Source organism: Harpia harpyja, chromosome 1 (assembly GCF_026419915.1).
Source record: "Harpia harpyja isolate bHarHar1 chromosome 1, bHarHar1 primary haplotype, whole genome shotgun sequence".
Classification (NCBI taxonomy): domain Eukaryota; kingdom Metazoa; phylum Chordata; class Aves; order Accipitriformes; family Accipitridae; genus Harpia; species Harpia harpyja.
Genome location: NC_068940.1, coordinates 50006292 through 50027409, shown reverse-complemented (window position 1 = coordinate 50027409; position 21118 = coordinate 50006292). Strand labels below are relative to the sequence as shown.

The 21118-nt window shown below is 42.8% G+C and overlaps 1 protein-coding gene across 1 annotated transcript in view; it reads right to left on the bottom strand.

The window, feature by feature from the left end:
* Positions 1-3761: 3761 nt before the first annotated feature.
* EPDR1 (ependymin related 1) overlaps positions 3762-21118 on the bottom strand; it is a 36398-nt gene continuing 19041 nt past the window's right edge. The window contains exons 2-3 of the mRNA XM_052793125.1: positions 8799-9007; positions 3762-5917 (exon numbers count right to left, since the gene is read on the bottom strand). Of these exons, the coding sequence (XP_052649085.1) occupies positions 5727-5917; positions 8799-9007 (400 nt within the window). The 3' untranslated portion in view covers positions 3762-5726. The remainder of the gene's footprint in view (positions 5918-8798; positions 9008-21118) is intronic.

Genomic DNA, 21118 nt, shown 5'->3' with positions numbered 1-21118 from the left:
CAGATTGCTTTATAGATATAGCTTTTGTTTCACTACAAGTCTTTGGAACTTTCTACATACCATTTCTTTAATTCAAAAGTCAACATTTTCTGCCCATAACTAAGTTTTACATCATTTCTGTAGCAGGGTGCTGGGAGAAAACATCTGTTTTTCTGTCCTTCTGTGAAGCAACTGCTCAAGAATGATGCATGGTCATGCATACAGGATTTAGTACAAGATATTACTTTAATAAAGTAAATGCAATGTGGGCTGCCCAGCACAGCTCCTGATTTTCCTTTGGAGAGGTGTGGGTTATTTCTCGGGATGAAGTGTCTACAGCCTCTCCACAGCCCCCTCCCCAGAGGTTTAACACTGTTGTGGTACTTGGTAGTCACTTGGGCCACCAAGTAACAGGATCTCTGCTGTCATCATTACTTTCAGTATTTCCAGCCCCTGTGCATTTACCAGTGCAAGCTGCTGCCAGCATCAAGAATGTCTATCGCTATACAAGTCACTGAATGTGAGATATTGCAGCAATAAACTAGGGCAGCTACCTGGCACCAAGAGGGTGGTAAAAAAACCCAAACTCAGCATCCCTATGACAAATCGCCCTCTCAAATTAACAGAAGCAGCTGTCATATAAAGAAGAAAGGAACCAGCTGAAGTAACCACACCAAAAATGAATTTCAAAATGGCACGGCAGTGGGAAGAGAGGGAGGGCTTTTCCCACACTTTTGCAAGCCCCATAGGAAAGTGGAGAAGACGCGCCAGACCTGTGTGGGGACAGCAAAGTCCCTGCTAGACCCTTGCTTGTTCTGGGGAGTGGGGGATGGAGAGGCGACAGTGGGGACAGGCTGGGGAGCACTGCCTGGCTGCCTGGGGGGCTGTCACAGACTGGCAGCTGGGGACAGGTGGCATGGGCACAAACCCCTGCCAGTCAGGCTAGGACGGCAGTGGCAGGGGTGATGGGAGCAGCCATGCTTTCTCCACCAAAACCAAAACTGGGTCTCTGGCATGACCTGAAGGATAATTTTAGTACAGATAGGGTGAAACCCAACCATCTCCTTCAGCGTGACACGGGCTGTAATGTAGAGCTGGCAACTCAGCTGCTGCTGTTTCAGGAACGTCAAAGCTGTTTATCGGTGCTGGGCAAGCATGGGAAAAACCCCTGCAGGGAGCAGAGCAAGCCCAGCAGGCTTTCCTTTCCTTTTGCTCATGAACCCCTTTGCCTGGCGTCAACAAAGCCAGAGCTGAGCCCAGTTACTGGTGATGGCCGGGTGCTGAGCGCATAAGCAACAACCCCATGCACTGTATGAACGTGCAGGGGTGCAAAGGGTAAGCCCATATGTATAACACACACTCATAATTTCATTACACATTGTAAGGCAGAGGCTGGGAAACCCCCTGTGACATTTGTGCTATTTCAGCAATGCTTCCAAGACTCTGTGGGCCCCACTGGCTGAGGTGGTGATGTTGGCCCAGGGCTATCACCATCAGGAAGACAAGAGCAGGTTGAAAGCAGAATTATTGGCCCCACTTTGCAGAGTGGGAAAGGAAGGACCCGAAAGTGGGTTCCCATGGATGGGGTGATGAGTAATTCTGTCCTCCAACACGCTCAGCCTCCACTCAGAGGCAGCAGGCAGCACCCCTCCTGAAAGGCACATATATTCCTGTAGCTAAACAGAAAGGCCACCAGTCACTCACTCATGCCTGCAAAATGTGCACTGCTGGGCTATTTGTCCTTACTTCAAACAAAATATCATACCGAAACTATGTGCATCATTTCATTCAGTACGCAGTTTCAGGCTCTGTGCTGAAACAGCCATATCAAACCACATGGATCTTTACTCTGGAGCATGTTAAACCAGTATGCACTCAACGTAATGTTTGGAAATCTACCCTAGCAGCTTCATAGCAATATCTCATCATTCTTATCCTATGTAGCCGTCACTGTTTTCTGAGACTACTTGTTGGATCATAAGATTTTCTCCCTCTCCCCTTACAAAGCAGCAAATGCTCAGAAGTGTTTCAAGAGCTTTCCAAGCTTGCTTCATTTGTTCCTATGCTGAAGTGCAGATGTGAAGATTAAATCTGTATGTGCACAAGTCCATGCCATACATGCAGCCTCCTGGAAAGGTAGCTAAGGGAGACCTTGGGATCTTTACAGTCAGGGACCTCTGTCTTTTTGCGTGGGTGCTCTTTTGAAATCTTTATACCTCATGGCTAGGGAGCAGGCAACTAGCTGATGATTACCTGACGTGCCTTTCTGTCATGTGGGAACGTCTTGCAGCTTGCCTCCAGCACCAGTTTGTGGCCAAGGATGCAGGAGATGCAGGATGTGATGCTGAGGAGCCATGCTGAGACCTCTCATTGACTGGGATTTTGGGGCACTGGTGATTGCACCTGAGTCAATGCTGCTCTCACTGTTGGTTCACTTACGCATAGTTCAGTGTATGTTGTTCACATTTGGTTATGGCTGGCACCAGTCTTGCCCTTGAGATAAGACTGATGGCAAAATTAGAGGTCAGGTCCAGATCAGATCCATCAGGCATTTAGGTGCTGAACTCCTACTGAAATAAATGCAATTGAAGGTTCTAAATGTTGTTTTGGAAGTGGCATTATCCACTGACATTGTGAAATATAGAGTGGTGGGAAAAGAGATGCAAGGTGTAAGTAAGTGTGAGCACTAGAATGAAATGAACTTCAAGGTGGAAAACACACTAATTTTGTTACAGTGTCCCAAAATAAGAATATTGTATTGTTTAGAGATTTCTTGACTAAAATTTACTTTGACTGTGGATTATTATATTTCTTCCTACATTCTTCATGAAAGTTGGCATGGCCTGGTAAACGGCAGCACTTCCATGGTGTGCAGCATGGCTTGAGGCAGCAAAATCTGGCCCTAATACTAGAGTTAAGCAAACTGTTAAAATAGGAACTGAACCAAATGCCCAGATCTCCTCCCCAAACTCAAACTAAACCTGTTTTGAGGTTCAGGAATGTTTGGTTAACTTTAAATAAAACAATGTTGTTTCTACACATCCTGCTTTCAGCAAAGCCTCCAAGCAGAAATACAAAAATATGGCAGGCAGATCTATGTTTGCACTATTTCTGTCCCAGCTGAAGCCAGGAAGTACTGGAAATCTCACAAAACCAGCTTTGTCTCACAGGCTATCCCAGCTCCCAGGTTCTGCCACAGTTACCCAATAGAATACAATGTAACTATGTCCATAGCAATTTATTATTAATTTTCCACTAGGGAACTGTGATAAACAAATTCCCCAGACTATCAGACATATCAGAATCCCATTTTTACTTTACTGTGACAGCACACTATGTGGCTACTTTAAAGTCCTTTCATGCTCATTCTTACTGAATCATTGGCATTTTCACATAAAGACAAAATGTCTCTTGTGGTACATAATAACAAAAACTATTTTGTGCTTCATATTTGGTTCATGGCTAATTTAAAACATGTATTCCAAAAATTTGTTGTTTGACATCTCTTTGACAACTCTATTACATTTGCAGAGCATAAATACGAAGACAACAGCATTGTTTTAGAGGTACATATTTAGCCATATAAAATTGTCCTGTATGTCATGGCAACATTTTTAAAGCACTTCTGTGTACCAGACTTTTGCAAATTCATATTTAAAGGAACATTTAATGTTATTGCTAGAAATGATATCACTGTCAGCAAAACATAATACAAACACCCTGATTACTCAGCTATCTGCTCTACCACAACAAAGTCATCCCAAATGATACAGTACCACAGCTTCATGTTTGCTAGCCAGATTTATTATATTTTCCAGATTCTAACAAGACACAGATATTAAGAAATGCATGTTAATCATTGCCCTAATGAGAACAATATGCAGTTAGCACTTAGGTTGTCACAAAAAATACAGAAGGCAAGTACAGACTAAATGCACTCTAAATTCAAGGAAACCCAATCCTTCTTTCCACTAGCATGTTTCAGTGAAATGGTCATGTCTGAGAGAAAATTTTTAATGAACTACCTAAATTTTAGCAGGTATGTGTATATGCTTTCATTAGGCACATGGCGAAGTAAAATGCCATTCTGACCACAACTGTGAAAGCAAAATAACCACTGTACCACTTGCTTACGTACAAAAAGCTACGAGCATATAAAGCACTAAAAGCCTGCCCAGCATCTCTCCTCCAGAGACACCAAACTTCCCAGTGTTGCACTGTTTTCAGCCAGATAATTTCTGGAGCAAGTAACTACCCAACATGTGTAAGAGGACAAGAATCTGGCTTTAAACATGTTTGCAAATAATAAATAAAATGCATGCCTAGACTTACAGAATAGGCCAATTAATTTCATTTAGAAAAAGCGCAACACCCATCACCATTCCACACTTCTGAGGGCCTGAAGGTGCATGAAGATTTGGTTTGAATTTTCTAAAGCAAAATATGTGCGCTTCCTGCGCTTTTTTGGTTAGTTATTTATCCCCCTTAAGGAAACTTTTGCTCTGCCCACCAGAAAAGGATGTGGAGATAATAAGGTTTGAGATGCTAATGGAACAGCAAATAAGGCAGGCATCAATGGAGTGGGTGCAAAATAAAGCAAGATTGTCATTTCTGCTTAGATTGCAGTGCCTTGCAGCCACACCGCACAGAGGACATCTAAAAACTCTCCTTCTCCTTCCCATTCCTCCTCCCACCTCCCCACGCTAGTCACACAGCTCCATCTTTCATTCCATCCAGATCACCAGGCACTGTGTGAACGCTGATTTAGCCTTTACTAATTATGCGCTAAGAACGGCTTTTTTTTCACTTCTGCCTGGAATTATAAAGGTGTTTCCATACTCTGTGAGTAAGGACTTTTGAAAACAGTCACAAAATATTAAAGCTGTTTAGAGTGCAGTACCTTTTAATCTCTTTGCATAGGTCAAAACTAGTATTGCCTTGAAAAGTGGGTGCTAAAGTAAAATATGACTGCAAAATGTCTCATTGCACCCTACTGGAACACTTCACCAAAAGTGTAGTAAATGCAAGAAAACTTTGGCTTAGTTTTTGGGGGTGTACCTCTCCCTCCTTCCCTTCCTTTCATGCCATTCTCCCAAGAAACAGAAAAGTATTTTTTGCATGTTAGCTAGCATTACATGAATAGAGCTACTCCAGTTTCTTTTCAGAAAGAAAAAAAATCAGCTCAAACATTAGACTACCAGCTTCCTGAAGGGCAGAAAGAAAAAAACACAAAGCAAAACAAAACTAATATAATGAATTTCCATACTTTTGATGTTCATTTTTTAAAACAGGGTATTTTTCAGTTAGGGATGAGGTCTTACCCAGGACATATTTCCCTTTCCCTGAAGTCCCCAGAAGTAACAACAACAACAAAATCTAGCTTTTCCTTCTAGATCTTACCATTATTGCAGTCATCTTATGCTTTGTCTTCTTGAAAAAATAAATAATGAAACCTTTCCAAAAGGAAGATCAGCCACAGCTTAAATAAATAGCATCTATAAATACTATCTTAGTGGTAACTATATAGTATTGCAAGTGCATCACTGAACAGATTAATGTGATGAAAGAGATCTTCTGTGTTACATATTTTACTCAGTTAAATATTTATGCTCTCCTTCAAGTGAAAACTTACAATTCCCCAAAAAGCAACAATAAGCTTGAAAAATCAGGTTAGACGTCAGCAGCTGGCTATTAATAACCATCCTCTTGGCTAATATTTGTTTGCCCGGGGCAGCCAGTGTCCATAATCAGCATTCATCTTTCATCTTCCTCGTCTGGGCTGTCTGGCAGGTGCTGGGTGGGGTAAACACGGAGGGGTCAGCAATGCCCAGCTGTAGATCAAAAAAGCGAGTGGAGGTTGTCACGCTGTAGTTCTTCGTGTAGGTTTCCTGTACTGGGTAACAGTCTTTGACTGTGTAAACGCCGACCCAGGATTCCACTGTAACCAAGCAGAAATGTGACTACTTTAGATAACAAGAATGAATGAATGTGTCACAATGATGTCAGTCAAAAAATGGCCATTTCTCAAGCAAAGCCTACAGGCTTGAACTGCCCATAGTCCTGTCCATATGCATGGCAACACCAAGAAAGGCCACAAAACTGGTATAATTTGGACACTGCAATGATGTTAAACCTGAACATGTTGGTGTCAGGCACATTTCAAATCATGATACCGTCATGGCATCGGTATGCCACCTTTCAAGTATACCTCTACTGAAGGACCGTCACTTCTGCTCAGTCCCAAATTTAGTTGTGTTCTGCGTAAGTCTGATTTCTCTCATCTCTCATGCCACTTTCATGTCAGCACTTACTCACTTCACCAGTAAAGCAACGAAATGTTGTGTTTTCCCAGAAGGCAAATTTTGGTGCCATCACCTTGGGTAGCACGGGGACATTTTACCTTACACTCTGGCCTTGACAAGTTGAAAGGTGTGATTACTGAAAACCTGTGGTCCATTTCACTATGTCGTCCCTCAACACTGCCTTTGACACTCTAAAACACTTAGTCATCTCTCCCCCCCCCCCCAACCTATGTGGGACATCCGATTCCTTCCCATGCACAGGAAGTTCTGCACTCACCCACCCAAGGAAGCACTTGCCCTCTGCTGTGCTGGGGACTCCTCTGCACCAGAACTGACAGCCACAGCATCTTGCTTCCGCAGCTTTTGGTCCTTTATAATCTTAGCTGTCATTCTTACACTGATGATACTCATCACATCTTTAATCCAAATAAACACGACCTTGCTTCATCTTTTTCCATCTTACTCTCTCAAGCACAGAGGGTTTGTCTCATTAGAAGAGGAACATTCCCAAATACAACTCCAGTGCCTCCATTGCTTCTTTTAATTTATTCCTTCTGTTTACCATAATCTACTCATATCATCATTATCATGTTAATCTTTTTAATTCCTATTCCTCTCAAACTTTTCTACTGGTTCATTAATTATTTCAAGACTACACTCAATGTTGATCTCTTCCACGTATGTGATGTAGCAAGTCTGTCCCTGTTTAATTCCACAACACGCTTATCTCAGAGGTGTTCCCTCACTCTCTTTCCCCCTTGTCCTCTGCCATCACCTCTACTTTCACCACTATGCTATTTCTGTAGTCAGTAGCATCGAGGTGGTTTCCTTTGAATACCCTTCACTTTTAAATCTCTTTTACTAACCCCATGCACCTCTTCTGCGATCTTTCTTTACCCCTTCCATTGTACACCACTTCATCCAGTTGTTATATGTATTTCAGATCTCCTGATAGCAGAAATTCACGAGGTTAAAATACAAAATTACCTACTGTGATCATAAATCAGTTCCTCTGAGGGATGCCTGTAACAAATTTTTCCAGCCCCAAGGAGGTTTATTTTCTCTCACTTGGCAGCAAACATACTTATTTTCTGTCCTTCCAGTATTGTGTCATATGCTGTACTACAATCACATTATCAGAAATAGATAAGCTGTGACATGAAACACACATACAGTATCTAAAGAAAGGGTGGCAAGCTGAGCAATATTTGAACATACCTCTCCAGGGCATCCTAATATACCAAAACCATTCTGACCTCAATGAGTTGGGTTCTGAGTATCCAGAAATGGAGGCTTCTTTTCCTCAACAAGTCTTCTATCAGAATTTTGAACAAAACATTAAGGTAAAATATGATGCTACCAAGGTAGCCTGTATCTCCACTGAAACCATTATAATTTTAACAGAAATATAATTTCTAGAATTCAAGCCAACATTAGCTGAAAGGTGGATGGGTAGACAACTTTAAGACATTATTTTCATGAATGATCATACAGAAAAGCACTGGAGATACAGGATAAAAATCAGACATCATTAACTGAATGTATCTGGATATTAAGTTCCATAAAAGTTCCAAAAATATTGGATCTGAAAACCAAAATTTTTGCAGTAAGTGGTAATTTGCGTCTTGTAGAATACCAGAGGTATATCGACCTAGTTACAGAGGTCTAACCATCTTATCCTTCATTTTCTACTTCATTCTTTCTACTTCTATTCAAGAAAGAAATATTTTCCCCTGGCTAAATGCTCAGGTTCATAACCAGCCTATATATTAGGTGTCTATAACCATAAGTATTGCATGAGATGAATAGTGCCATAAATTTCATGGGGGTTTTAAAATTATTTTTATAGTTGCCTGGGTCATCAGTAAACCATAGATGAAATTGAAGCCAATGTGCTAGTAAATTGCTATGCATCCAAAACCTAACATACTGTACCTTGGAAAATTCAGCCTACTTTCTTTTATGATGCAGGTGTTCAGCTGCCAAGTGCAGAACTAAGTCTTGCAAGCAGATATTTCTTACTAGTGTAGTGGATAACAAAACTTAGGTGCATATTAAGGATGTCCATTGCTGCAGAACCATGTATTGGATGTATTCTGTGATAACATTTGATAGTTGTGTGTAAACACACAGTGACACCTGCTTTGTTTCTATTATGCATCCTCTAGTTTGAGTGTGCCCCTAATTATATTGCCAATTCTTCTCTAGATATATTTTGGATACAAGCTGCTTGATTCAGATGCAAAATGATGCTGTTCCATGCCAAAATCAGTATGATATGAACTAAACCACAATCAAGTCCTTTGGACATATTTGATCCTGCTGAGATATGACACATTTTCTTAATAAAGTACATTGATAATAAAATGATATGCTGTGCTCAGGATATATTTATTATTTCTTCCAGCAAAGTTTATAGAAGTATGGAAATCTGGGGTGAAACATGAGTAATTTTATTTTTCCCTGGGTAGCAGAGACAATGATTATTATTAAGATGAAACAAAAGCATGCACATACATTTCCTGGCTGGTTTTCTGTCAGACCATTCCTGTACCATAATTTCATCTCCAGGTCCCCCAATGTAGTACTGATCTTCATAAGTTGAATTGGCAGGAATATCATATGGATCCCATGGCTCTGTCAGAGCAATCTTCGAGCAAAGCTTTGTAACTTGTTCAATCTGAAACATCACTGCATCTTTGTAGAGCAATATATATTCAAAGAATCTGAAACATTAAAAAAAAGCAGTTATATATATATATAGTCTTTTTCTATACTAAGCAAGAAGCATTGCTAATAAATAAGCTTGCCTTTGACTTCTCAGTATAAGACCATTTTCACTTGCATTAAACTTTGCCAAACTTTGAGAAAGGCTAACCAGTTGGGCTGAAATTTCCCATGCTGAAAATTTGTCTCAGCTGACTCTTTCCAAAATAAATAAATCAGGCTGAACTGGTTCAGCCATTTCTGAGAACAACAGAACAACTTTTCTGAGAACAACTAAGAGAAAAACATGTTGTTATTCCTAGTTTTGGTTTGTTTTTTAATAACTGTCTCATTAAAAAGCTCTAGTGCCTCCATGTTTTGGAGAAAGGACTTGAAATTTGGCAGGGGAAAAGTTTTTATTAAAAGTTGCCCAGATTTGGCTAAATTATAAGCCTTTGAAAAAAATCTGCTTGCATAGGCTGGATAGATTTAATTCCCCATGAATGTGGTAGAGCCTTTCTCTGTGCTGGTTAGATGTAGCATCTGCCATCCTCACAGATGCTCCTCCATGGCAACGCATGTAGCTTAGTGGGACGTGTTGGTGAAGGGGGAAGTACCTGGTCCCAAGTGCAGAACTGAGAGGCTCTCCCTCCTAATGGCAAAGTTTCTCTCTGGAAGCACTAGACTCAAGAAGTAGTGAAAAGAGAAAGCAGAGGAGCAAAATAGTAAGGCAGAGATAAGGAGAGGTGTGGAGATCAATGAGCTTGAGAGGCCAGAAGGTGAGGTCAACAAAATGGATCGTTAATAAGGATTTAAAAACAATCTTCTACAGAGTATGAAGTGACCAAGCCCTGCTCTTAGGAGAGTTGATAAACCTTTTCATGGACATTTTCATCTAGTTACTAGTTATAGTAGTTGGGTCTACCACAAACACTGTGACTTTGCTTCCATACCTATAAAAAGGAAGTGGTACGGTCCTTGCCTTATAACTGGGGACAGAAACAGAGAGAAACTGAAATCAAAATTATCAGAAGTATCAGATGATTTTGAATACACAACCAGAAACACCAGAAGCTTAACTTCTCCAGGGTACTTAGTATTATCAATCAGATGATGAGTTGTTCAAAGTACAACTCAAAGCATCCTCATGTATGTGCTGCACCTTTTGCAAAGGAGAGCCAGGAGCCACTCTCTAAACCCCCCAAAACTGTGCACTCATTGTTAGAGGCTTCCTGTGAATATCTCAGCTCAAGTATTTGGCTACAGTCTACTGTTATGCAGTGACTCTAGAGAAAAGGAAGGGACGGTATTAATTACCACAAACACCTTCATCTTGCCTATCTGTAATAGTGCCTCTTTCCATCTGTAATTCCTTGCTTCATTCATGATGCTGCCTCCATTTCCTGCAAAAAAAAAAATGGCTTGGGTGTCCTTTGGACAGTGGTGACTTCCACTTCACAAACCTGGTGCTAGACCCTAACAGTATTCATCCTGTGCCATCAGCAAGACAGGAAGCTGGTGGAAAACAGTGCATAATCCATGTAATTAGAGATCATGCACAAAAGCAAGAGGGGACCTTCTCTGTGGTATTTCCCAACTCCTGCATGTTTCTCTTTGCAGTTCTCACATTCTTTTGGGGAGGATGTGAAGTTTACATACAATAGGGCTGACAACAAAACAATTTACAGTTTTAATTGTTGCACTATACAATTGCATCAGACAGGAATGCTTCACCCACCACTGACACAGAGGCATTTAAAGGTTGCACTATGAGAAGTGTCTAAGCATGGTGAAAAGCATCTGAGCAACATTCCCATCAATTCTTGAGAGAATCATTTATCCAGCATGTGTGGAAACATAGGCAAGCTAAATGGCATTAGCCAAACTGAATGGGGATGAAGAATGTAAAAGGGGACAAGCAGGCTGACACAAGGTAAGCTGGGGCATACCTCTCACGCATGACCTTGCACAACATGGGAGGTAGCTTGTCCCGCTTTCCCTGAGGGAGTCAGTCACCAGGAACTTCCCACACATTAACAAGACGCACACAGAGAGGCTGAGAAGCTGCAGGATTACATATTAGCTTCCCCGTGGTAAATCGTTCTCCTGCCCATATCTTAAAATATTCATGCTTCTGTGATGACTCCTACCAAGCTAAACTCACCTGCCATTTTCTTAGTCAAAGGCAAAGTCTCCACAGTTGTGAGATGCTACTGAAGAATTCAGTCTATATAAACTGGTACCTTATGTAAACCCAAGCCTCTGACCATGTAAGGACATACGTAACTTTTATATCATATTCAGTCCAGAGAACATACTCATAACAACACTAAAATACACTTATTTATGTGTTTGCAGCCAGGCTCTAATGACTCAACTACTGTTCAGCTGGCTGCCCAGTAGCTCCCATAAAAGTGGGATGGGGAATGCCTTACAGATGAGTCTATCAACATGTTTGAGATATTTGAGTAATAATACAGTCATTCTGTGAAAGAACAAAAAAGCAATATATTAGTGAAGCATTACAAACTACTGGGAATAAAATTTAAACAATTACATTTCTTTTTTTATTTTAAATCCTTACTTAAAACTTTTTTCACACAGAATTTTATTCGCATTTTTAACAATATTTTTTTTCACATTTTCTTTTTCCTTATCCTTTCCTTTCTAAATTATTTAATGGAATAAATATCTTTTGTTCTAAATTTTGTAACCTGTGAAACAATATCATTGTTTGAGGGACATGTGCCACCTTTACTCAAGTGAAACAGTAGTTCAAACTTCAGTCTGACAAATGCATGTATTTAACTTCCAGCACATCGATAGCCACTGTGACTTCAACAGATGGCCAGAACACTTGCAGAAGGAGGGCCACAACCCAAAAAAGCCTACTTTCTTGACTTTGCTATCTTCCATGCAGACAGCAAGATGTGCATTATGAAACAACAATGAAAAGAAGAATTAGAAAAATCCAAACAAATCAAACTCATCACCAAGCATCTCTCTAGCACCCATTCTGCAGAGCAAGAGGCTCCACCACCTACACTTTTGGTTCTGGGAGAAGCAGAGTGAACATATGTGGAACAGACATGAGTCGTACGATTTGATGTGCTGCTAGGATGAACTCAGAAGCTGTGGTGGCACACACACAAGACGAGAACTGCAGAGAGTGTGGCTCTACTCACTGTGCATGGCAGCCCTGGGTAAGCAGTGAACATGATTTACACTGTCATTATTCAACCTGGATGTACCTCACATTCAAGTTTTAAAGAGAATTGCTCCTGTGTGTCCTGGAAATAGCAAGCAGAGAAACCTAAGATTACATAGAACCTGAGTTTAACTGCATATGAAAGGTGAATGGTTAAGTTGTTTTATAAAGAAAGAGAACTATTTACCAGCCAAAATTAATAACAAAATGTGCATGAATATAAAAATTGCAATCTAGCATATTTTAAAGCAAAATATTTTAAAATAATTTCCTCTTTTTTTTTTTTTACTGGCCAAGTTCTAAGTATACTGCCTCTATTTGTTTTAGGTGCCTGAGATTTCATTGGCTGCTTGAGGGGAAGCACAGAGTCCTGAAGATAAGTCTTCGCAAAGAAACAGAAGAGGAAATGATTTTTAATTAGTTTGTTTTTTCAGAAAAAGTAACATATTTGCAGCCTGTGCCCACCTCTAATATTATTTTAATAATAATTTCATTCCTTAAACTTCAACTTCAAGAAAGCCCCAACCTGTTCACTGGGCACCTTCAAACAGATTTGGAGAAGTTACTTGGACAAGTTACTCTATTTGCCTGACTGAGATTACTTCCCTTCCTTTCCTATCCTATTCCATCCTACCCTGTCCTATCCTTCACACCCTTTGTACACTATGCCCTTAACGGGACTCTCTCATGGTCCTTAATAATCCCCTTGTCTGTGTCTGAAAATGGATAAATTCCAGCATATAAAGACACACATGTTTTTCGCTCCTATGCTTTAAAGAATTTCTTAACACTGGACCATATCCTGTGCAAATAATTCCATTGACTTTGCTGGAAGTAATCATGTCAGACAGGTAGGATACACACTGCATTCAGTACTCTATTCTCCTGAGCTAAGGAAAGTATTTTTCTGAATAAGAGCTCAACTGAATTCAATGCAAGGGCAGAATACTGTGCCCACACAATCATGAGGCAAAGCATTTGCATTGATGACACACTGCGAGGAGTGGTTGCGCATCCAAATACCATCCTACCTCTGAGATTCGTCCTGAGATTTGGGGACATAGTTAGAGGTGCCTCCCAGGAGGCAGCCCAGAAAACATACAGACTCTTGGACTCTTGTAAATGACTGAAACCAATAAACTTACCTAATGACTTGTCTTTTGAATGGATTATTGTTCTGCATGTTATTAATGCAAGTCTAAACAATGAATTATTTTTTAATATTTGTCAGAAAAAAAAGTCATTAGACTCAAGACCATGCTACCAGCTCTGTTTCAGGTAATCAGTCTGCACTGAGTCCTGCCAAAAACTGCCCTGTGCTGAGGTCCTTCCCAGCTGTCATTCCTGAAGCATGCGAGCCTGCCCATCACCTAACACGTCTGCATGACTCCCTTCTGCACTTCTGAAGGCTTCCTCGTGATCGTCAAACCTAGAAGGAAGGAGCTGCTTGCTGTCCAATTGCCTTCGTAGTGAGTCAGAGGAGCAGAGGTGCTGGCAGTGGCATGCCAAGAGCCACGTAATGTATCAAGGCACATCAGACAAGGTCATTTGCTAGAGAGAAGCAAAATAATGGTCTGAGGCTGAGACTGGGTAAAAGAAATTCCTTATGTGCTAAATTGGGCTCTGCATCATTTCACTCTGTGGCTTTGGACAAGTAACTTACAGTACCGGAGCCTTAAAATGACATTCTTGTTATTTATTGGTGTAGCACTGAAGAGACACTAATCAGGGATCAAGAACCAGTTGGGCGAGGCATTGTATTAATAAAGAACAAAACGACAGTTCCTACCCCAGAAAACAATGAAACAATAGTTCTTGTAAAACAGACTTTCCTTTCCTGCAAAGTCATATGAGGTGTCATGCATCCAGGGCTTTAACCTGTTGATTCAGTTTTCCCAGCTGCAGCTATTGTATCCTTAAAACTCCCACTCGCATTAGCCAGGACTTATTTATATTACTTAGTAAGTATTATAAAGCAATTGAAAAATGAAAGCAAAATTTTATGTATGATTTGTATTAGAGCAATTGCATTACACAGCAGGGATCAGTATTTGCTATTTAAGATATCAAGTTGAGGTCACTGCAATTATTCCAAAGCTAATTTTGCTTTACCTTTTGAGATTAACTGAAAGCTTGAAGCATCTGTCTGCCTTTGTGGTATTACTTAATTCTTTGCCAGTTCTGTTTGTAAAAAGGCATTTTTAAACACTGTGAAAGAAGTTAGAAATGCTTCTAACTAGAAGAAATTTCACTAAAAATATCCCAAACAAATTCTCTGTTCAAGTGTGCATGGACAGATACACCCAAATATGTAATTCTTGAGTTATCTTGTATCCTCTTGATAACATACTCCACAACAATACCACTATTTTTTTATTTCTTTGTTATTGAAGAAAGATGTACTGGGAGAATGGGAACCTTTACTAGAAGGATGACTACAAAACCTCATCTTCTCAGCTCTTCAGATTAAGAACATTTTCAAGGGAGCAAAGCTGCCAAGCAGACACGCAGACAGTTGATAAACACTCATCAGGTCAAGAACATTCATCTGCTTTTGGAAAGCCCTGGTGAGCTCATTTCAAAACTGAGAAGCATTCGTTTTTCAGTATATTTCTGGGAACTCCTTTCCTCTTTCCCATGAAGTTTTCGGTAATTTCAGACTTGTGTTTTTCTTCTGGTGTATCAGACCTCAACAACAACAGTAATTTACCATATTTGATCTCACATGTTTGGCAGTGGTGCTGGACTATGGTATATTGTACAAATACAGTATTGTGCAAATACGTGACAGTAAATGTAATCTGATATTGTGTGATAGCAGTATTTTTTAGTCTGACTTAAATCACTCACAGATTGTAAAGGCCTTTTTTTATTTTCAAGGTGACCAAGCTCCCTGCATCAAGTATCTAATTAGCACGGTATATGAAGAACTTTGACAGCACTATCAGTTTTCAAAGCAGAGAGAATTAGGCAGCTTAAGTCCTGTTAATTATGAAGTTCATGTAGAAAGAAAACCTTTAAATATAGGAATCAAAAGCTGGAAAGTCAAAGCTACACCAGCTAAAGGATGACATTTTTTGTGACTTTAATTATGAAACTCAATTAAAAATAATGCAATGTCATATTCTTTTAATTGTTTTCCCTTGAATTAGATTAGCTACTTTGGCAAATACTAAGGGAAATCAAATTCATCAGCAAGAAAGCCATTTCCCTTGCTGTCTCTTTTTCACTTTTTGACACTCCATAATAATCAGTCTGATCCACCAAGTTGCAACCCTGAGAACAACGCATTCTAACTGAAGTTGAAATTCAGGAAAACAATAAAGCATTGTGTTTAAGGGAGTTGTGTTTTGCAAGAGGCTAAAAGATGCACTGTCCTTAATAGACAGCATCAGTGTGTTTCTATAAGTAATGGTATATTTGTGAATTGGAGCCCTTGGCAGACAACAGAATAGCTCAAAAGGAAAGGAATGGAAGATGTAGACAGACTACCATAATGCTTTCCAATGAATCAATGGAATAACCTCCAAGGGAATATGGTATATACTAGTAGAACCACATGATACCAAATTATACTTGAGGTCAGATATTATTTTCCTGTTCTGGGTTTGTAAAAAAGTCTAGTAGAGTGAGGCCTTGCTGCCCTGAGTAGGTTAATAATAATAAAGGTTACTGGAAGATCACAGCAGGGCTTAGAGGAGACCAAAAAGAATGAGGAAGGCCAGAACTCACCTCTCAATGTATACTAAAGACCTTAGGAAGGACAGAAGAATAAGGAGGGAAATGACAGAGGTACATTATGATTTATTTATTGTATTTCTCATCCTCTGTGCTATATACAGAAGGGAAGTAAATAATAGAAAGAATGGATGCTCAAAACTGAGACACAGAAATGCTCTTTTGAGCATGCAATTATATTAAGGCACTCTATGAGCTTGGAAAAAAGTAAGAAAAAGGAAGCAGAAATTTAACATGTAGAAAGCGCCAGAAAAAAAATGGTTACAGTGATTGAGAGTATCTCCAAAAAGAAAAAAAACCCCAAACACATAAAAGACATACCTGTTTTTAATTTTATTGCTAGAGAGCCACCGGAAGCCCACAGCTCTCCCGACAGGGGCTGACAGGACCCGGGCCAGGCCAGGAGCAACGTTGGCCGTGCCCCCTGCCACGTCTAAAAGAAGCCCTTAGGCAGTACCAGCGACCAGGGCACGGCGCGGCAGCTGGCGCGCAGGAAGGGTGCCGAAGCTCTGCCAGCTCAACCAGGTAGCAACGGCACCCACCTGGCAGAAGGCCGTGGCCTCTGTAAGCTCTGCACCCACCACGAGTGACCCAGCTGCCCAGAGCGAGCTCCAGTGGGAAGCTGCCGCCACCCCAGTGCCGGGCTGCAGGCTGTGCCCCGCTCTTACGCCGGGATGGGACGACAGCAGTGAGCACACCGTGGGAGGCGTGCCCGGGGAGAGGAACTCCTCCGCTTACTGATAGGGCTTGGGGAGGAGCCAAGTGGGTTGAGGAGTATCAGGGAGTGAGAGAGAGAGAGAGAGAGAGAGAGACTACCAGAATCGCACCCTACCTTCCCTGGGACAGGCATGACAGGCAGGCAGGACGTGCGATACGGAGCATTCCCTATCCTCTCTCTGCCTGGCTGAATGCGGTGACTTAAGGGATAGGGGACAATGGCGACAAGTTCCTTCCTGGAGCAGCAAGCGCGTCTCCTCTGTGACTGCCCACCTTCCCAGCTGCCCTGGCATAATAGGTATGGGGCTCTGCAAGTGGAACCGAACAATGACGAGGATGATGGCTCATCCGGCTTGGAGGTGTCGCTGAGGTTAAGTCGGCCTATGCCCTGTGTCAAAACTGCTTCCATAAAGAAAAAAATGGGTCATTGTCATAGGAGACTCCTTCTGAAGGGACCAGAAGGCCCCATATGCAGACCAGACCCACTTCTTAGGGAAGTCTGATGCCTCCCTGGGGCCCAGGTTAAAGATGTGAAGAGAAAGCTTCCTACCCTGATACGGCCCTCAGATTATTACCCATTATTGGTTTTTCAGGGAGGCAGCGATGAAGTCGCAACAAGAAGTCCAATGGGAATCAAGAGAGACTTTGGGGCTTTGGGATGACTGGTTAAGGGATCAGGAGCACAGGTAGTGTTCTCCTCTAGCCTTCCAGTTGCAGGGAATGATGAAGGAAGAAACAGGAAGAGCCAGCAGATCAATACCTGGCTCCGAGCCTGGTGTCACCAGCAGAATTTGGGCTTTTTTGATCATGGGTTGGTTTACATGGCACCAGGCCTGCTGGCAACAGACAGGGTACAAAGGGGGAAAAGGATCTTTGCACAGGAGTTAGCAGGGCTCATTGAAAGAGCTTTAGACTAGATGTGAAGGGGGAAAGGGAGAAAACCAGGCTTGCTAGAGATAAGCCTGGGGTTGGCACGCTAATGTTTGAGGGACGGTGTGCCAGCGAGGTCCTTTGCTCTGCCATCTCAGTGGACGTAGGGGATGGAGATCCATGAGGCAGCAAAGATGCACGGGTTATTGATGTGTTGGAAACCACTGAAGCACCTGAGAATGGTCACACAGGAATTAGGGCTTCTCCCCCCAAAAAGGTGGCAATATCAATAGCCCAACTAAAGTGCATCTACACCAATGCATGCAGCATGAGCAACACACAGGAGGAGCTGGAAGCCATTGTGCAGCAGGAAAACTATGTTATAGCTGCCATCATGGAAACACAGTGGGATGACTCGCACAACTGGAGTGCTGCAATGGATAGGTATAAACTCTTCAGAAGGGATAGGCAAGGAAGGAGAGGCAGTGGGGTAGCCCTGTATGTAAGGGAGTGTTTTGATTGTTGAGAGCTTGATGATAGTGATGATGGGGTTGAGTTTTTATGGGTAAGAATCAAGAGGAAGGCCAACAAGGCAGATACCATGGTGGGAGTCTGTTATAGACCACCCAACCAGGATGAAGAGGCAGATGGAATATTCTATAAGCAGCTGGGAGAAGTCTCACAATCGCTAGCCCTTGTTCTCATGGGGGACTTCAACTTACTGGATGTCTGCTGGAAATACAATACATCAGAGAGGAAACAGTCCAGGAGGTTCCTGGAGTGTGTGGAAGATAACTTCCTAACACAGCTGGTGAGGGAGCCAACTAGGGCAGGAGTCCCGCTGGACCTGTTGTTTGCAAATAGAGAATGACTTGTGGGTGATGTGATGGTTGGAGGCCGTCTTGGGCATAGCGATCACAAAATGAAAGAGTTTTCGATTCTTGGAGAAGTAAGGAGAGGGGTCAGCAGAACAGCTACCTTGGACACTGGAGGGCAGAATTTGGCCTGTTTAGGAACCTGGTTGACAGGGTCCCTTGGGAGGCAGTCCTGAAGGACAAAGGAATCATACAGTCATAGAATCATTAAGGTTGGAAAAGTCCTTTAAGATCACCGAGTCCAACTGTCACCCATGCCCGCTAAACCATGTCCTGAAGTGTCTTGTCTATGCGCTTTTTGAATACCTCCAGGGATGGTGACTCAACCACTTCCCTGGGCAGCCTGTTCCAATGCCTGACAACCCCTTCAGTAAAGAAATTTTTCCTAATATCCAATCTAAACCTCCCCTACCACAACTTGAGGCCATTTCCTCTCGTCCTGTTACTTGTTACCTGGGAGAAGAGACTGACCCCCACCTCGCTACAACCTCCTTTCAGGTAGTTGTAGAGAGCAATAAGGTCTCCCCTCAGCCTCCTTTTCTCCAGGCTAAACAACCCCAGTTCCCTCAGCCGCTCCTCGTAAGACTTGTGCTCCAGGTCCCTCACCAGCTTTGTTGCTCTTCTCCGGGCACGCTCCAGCACCTCAATGTCTTTCTTGTAGTGAGGGGCCCAAAAATGAACACCGTATTTGAGGTGCAGCCTCACCAGTGCTGAGTACAGGGGGATGATTGCTGCCCTAGTCCTGCTGGCCACACTGTTTCTGATACAGGCCAGGATGCTATTGGCCTTCTTGGCCACCTGGGTGGGCACTGCCGGCTCATATTCAGCCAGCTGTCAACCAGCACCCCCAGGTCCTTTTCTGCTGGGCTGCTTTCGAGCCACTCTTCCCCAAGCCTGTAGCATTGCATGGGGTTATTGTGACCCAAGTGCAAGACCTGGCACTTGGCCTTGTTGAACCTCATACAATTGGCCTGGGCCCATCGGTCCAGCCTGTCCAGATCCCTCTGTAGAGCCTTCCCACCCTCGAGCAGATCAACCCTCCTGCCCAACTTGGTGTTGTCTGCAAACTTACTGAGGGTGCACTCGATCCCCTCGTCCAGATCACTGATAAAGATATTAAACAGAACTGGCCCCAACGCCGAGCCCTGGGGAACACCACTTGTGACCCGCCGCCAACTGGATTTAAATCCATTCACCACAACCCTCTGGGCTCGTCCATCCAGCCGTTTTTTTTACCCAGCAAAAGAGTACACTTGTTTAAGCCATGAGGTGCCAGCTTCTCAAGGAAGGAGTCCAGGAAGGCTGGACATTCTTCAAGAAGGAAAATTTAAAGGCACAGGAGCAGGCTGTCCTCATGTGCCAAAAGACAAGCCGGTGGGGAGGAAGACTGGCCTGGCTGAACAGAGAGCTTTGGCTGGAACCCAGGAGAAAAAGGAGAGTTTATGACCTTTGGAAGAAGGGGCAGGCCACTCAGGAGGACTACGAGGATGTCATGAGGTTGTGCAGGGAGAAAATTAGAGGGGCCAAAGCCCAGCTAGAACTTAATCTGGCTACTGCCATAAAAGACAATAAAAAATATATAAATACATTAGCAACAAAAGGAGGGTTAAGGAGAATCTCCATCCTTTATTGGATGTGGGGGGAAACATAGTGACAAAGGATGAGGAAAAGGCTGAGGTACTTAATGCCTCCTTTGGTCGGTCTTCAACAGTAAGAACAGTTGTTCTCGGGGTACCCAGCCCCCTGAGCTGGAAGACACTGACAGGGAGGAGAATGAAGCCCCCATAATCCAAGGGGAAATCGTTAGCAACCTGCTACACCACTTAGACACACACAAGTCTATGGGGCTGGATGGGATCCACCCAAGGGTACGGAGGGAGCTGGCAGAAGTGCTCACTGAGCTGCTTTCAGTCATTTATCAGCAGTCCTGGCTAACCAGAGAGTCCGCAGTTGACTGGAGCTTAGCAAATGTGATGCCTGTCTACAAGAAGGACAAGAAGGAGGATGCGGGAGACTACAGGCCTGTCATTCTGACCTTGGTGCCGGGAAAGGTTATGGAGCAGATCATCTTGCATGCCATCACATGGCACGTACAGGATCACCTAGGTGATGAGGCTCAGTCAGCATGGGTTTATGAAAGGCAGGTCCTGCCTGACTAACCTGATCTCCTTCTATGACAAGGTGACCTGCTTAGTGGATGAGGGAAAGGCTGTGGATGTTGTTTACCTGGACTTCAGTAAAGCCTTTGACACCGTTTCCCACAGCATTCTCCTGGAGAAACTGGCTGCTCATGGCTTGGACATGCATACTTTTTTGCTGGGTTAAAAACCGGCTGGATGGACGAGCCCAGAGGGTTGTGGTGAATGGAGTTAAATCCAGTTGGCGGCGGGTCACAAGTGGTGTTCTCCAGGGCTCGGCGTTGGGGCCAGTTCTGTTTAATATCTTTATCAGTGATCTGGACGAGGGGATCGAGTGCACCCTCAGTAAGTTTGCAGACAACACCAAGTTGGGCAGGAGGATTGATCTGCTCGAGGGTGGGAAGGCTCTACAGAGGGATCTGGACAGGCTGGACCGATGGGCCCAGGCCAATTGTATGAGGTTCAACAAGGCCAAGTGCCAGGTCTTGCACTTGGGTCACAATAACCCCATGCAATGCTACAGGCTTGGGGAAGAGTGGCTCGAAAGCAGCCCAGCAGAAAAGGACCTGGGGGTGCTGGTTGACA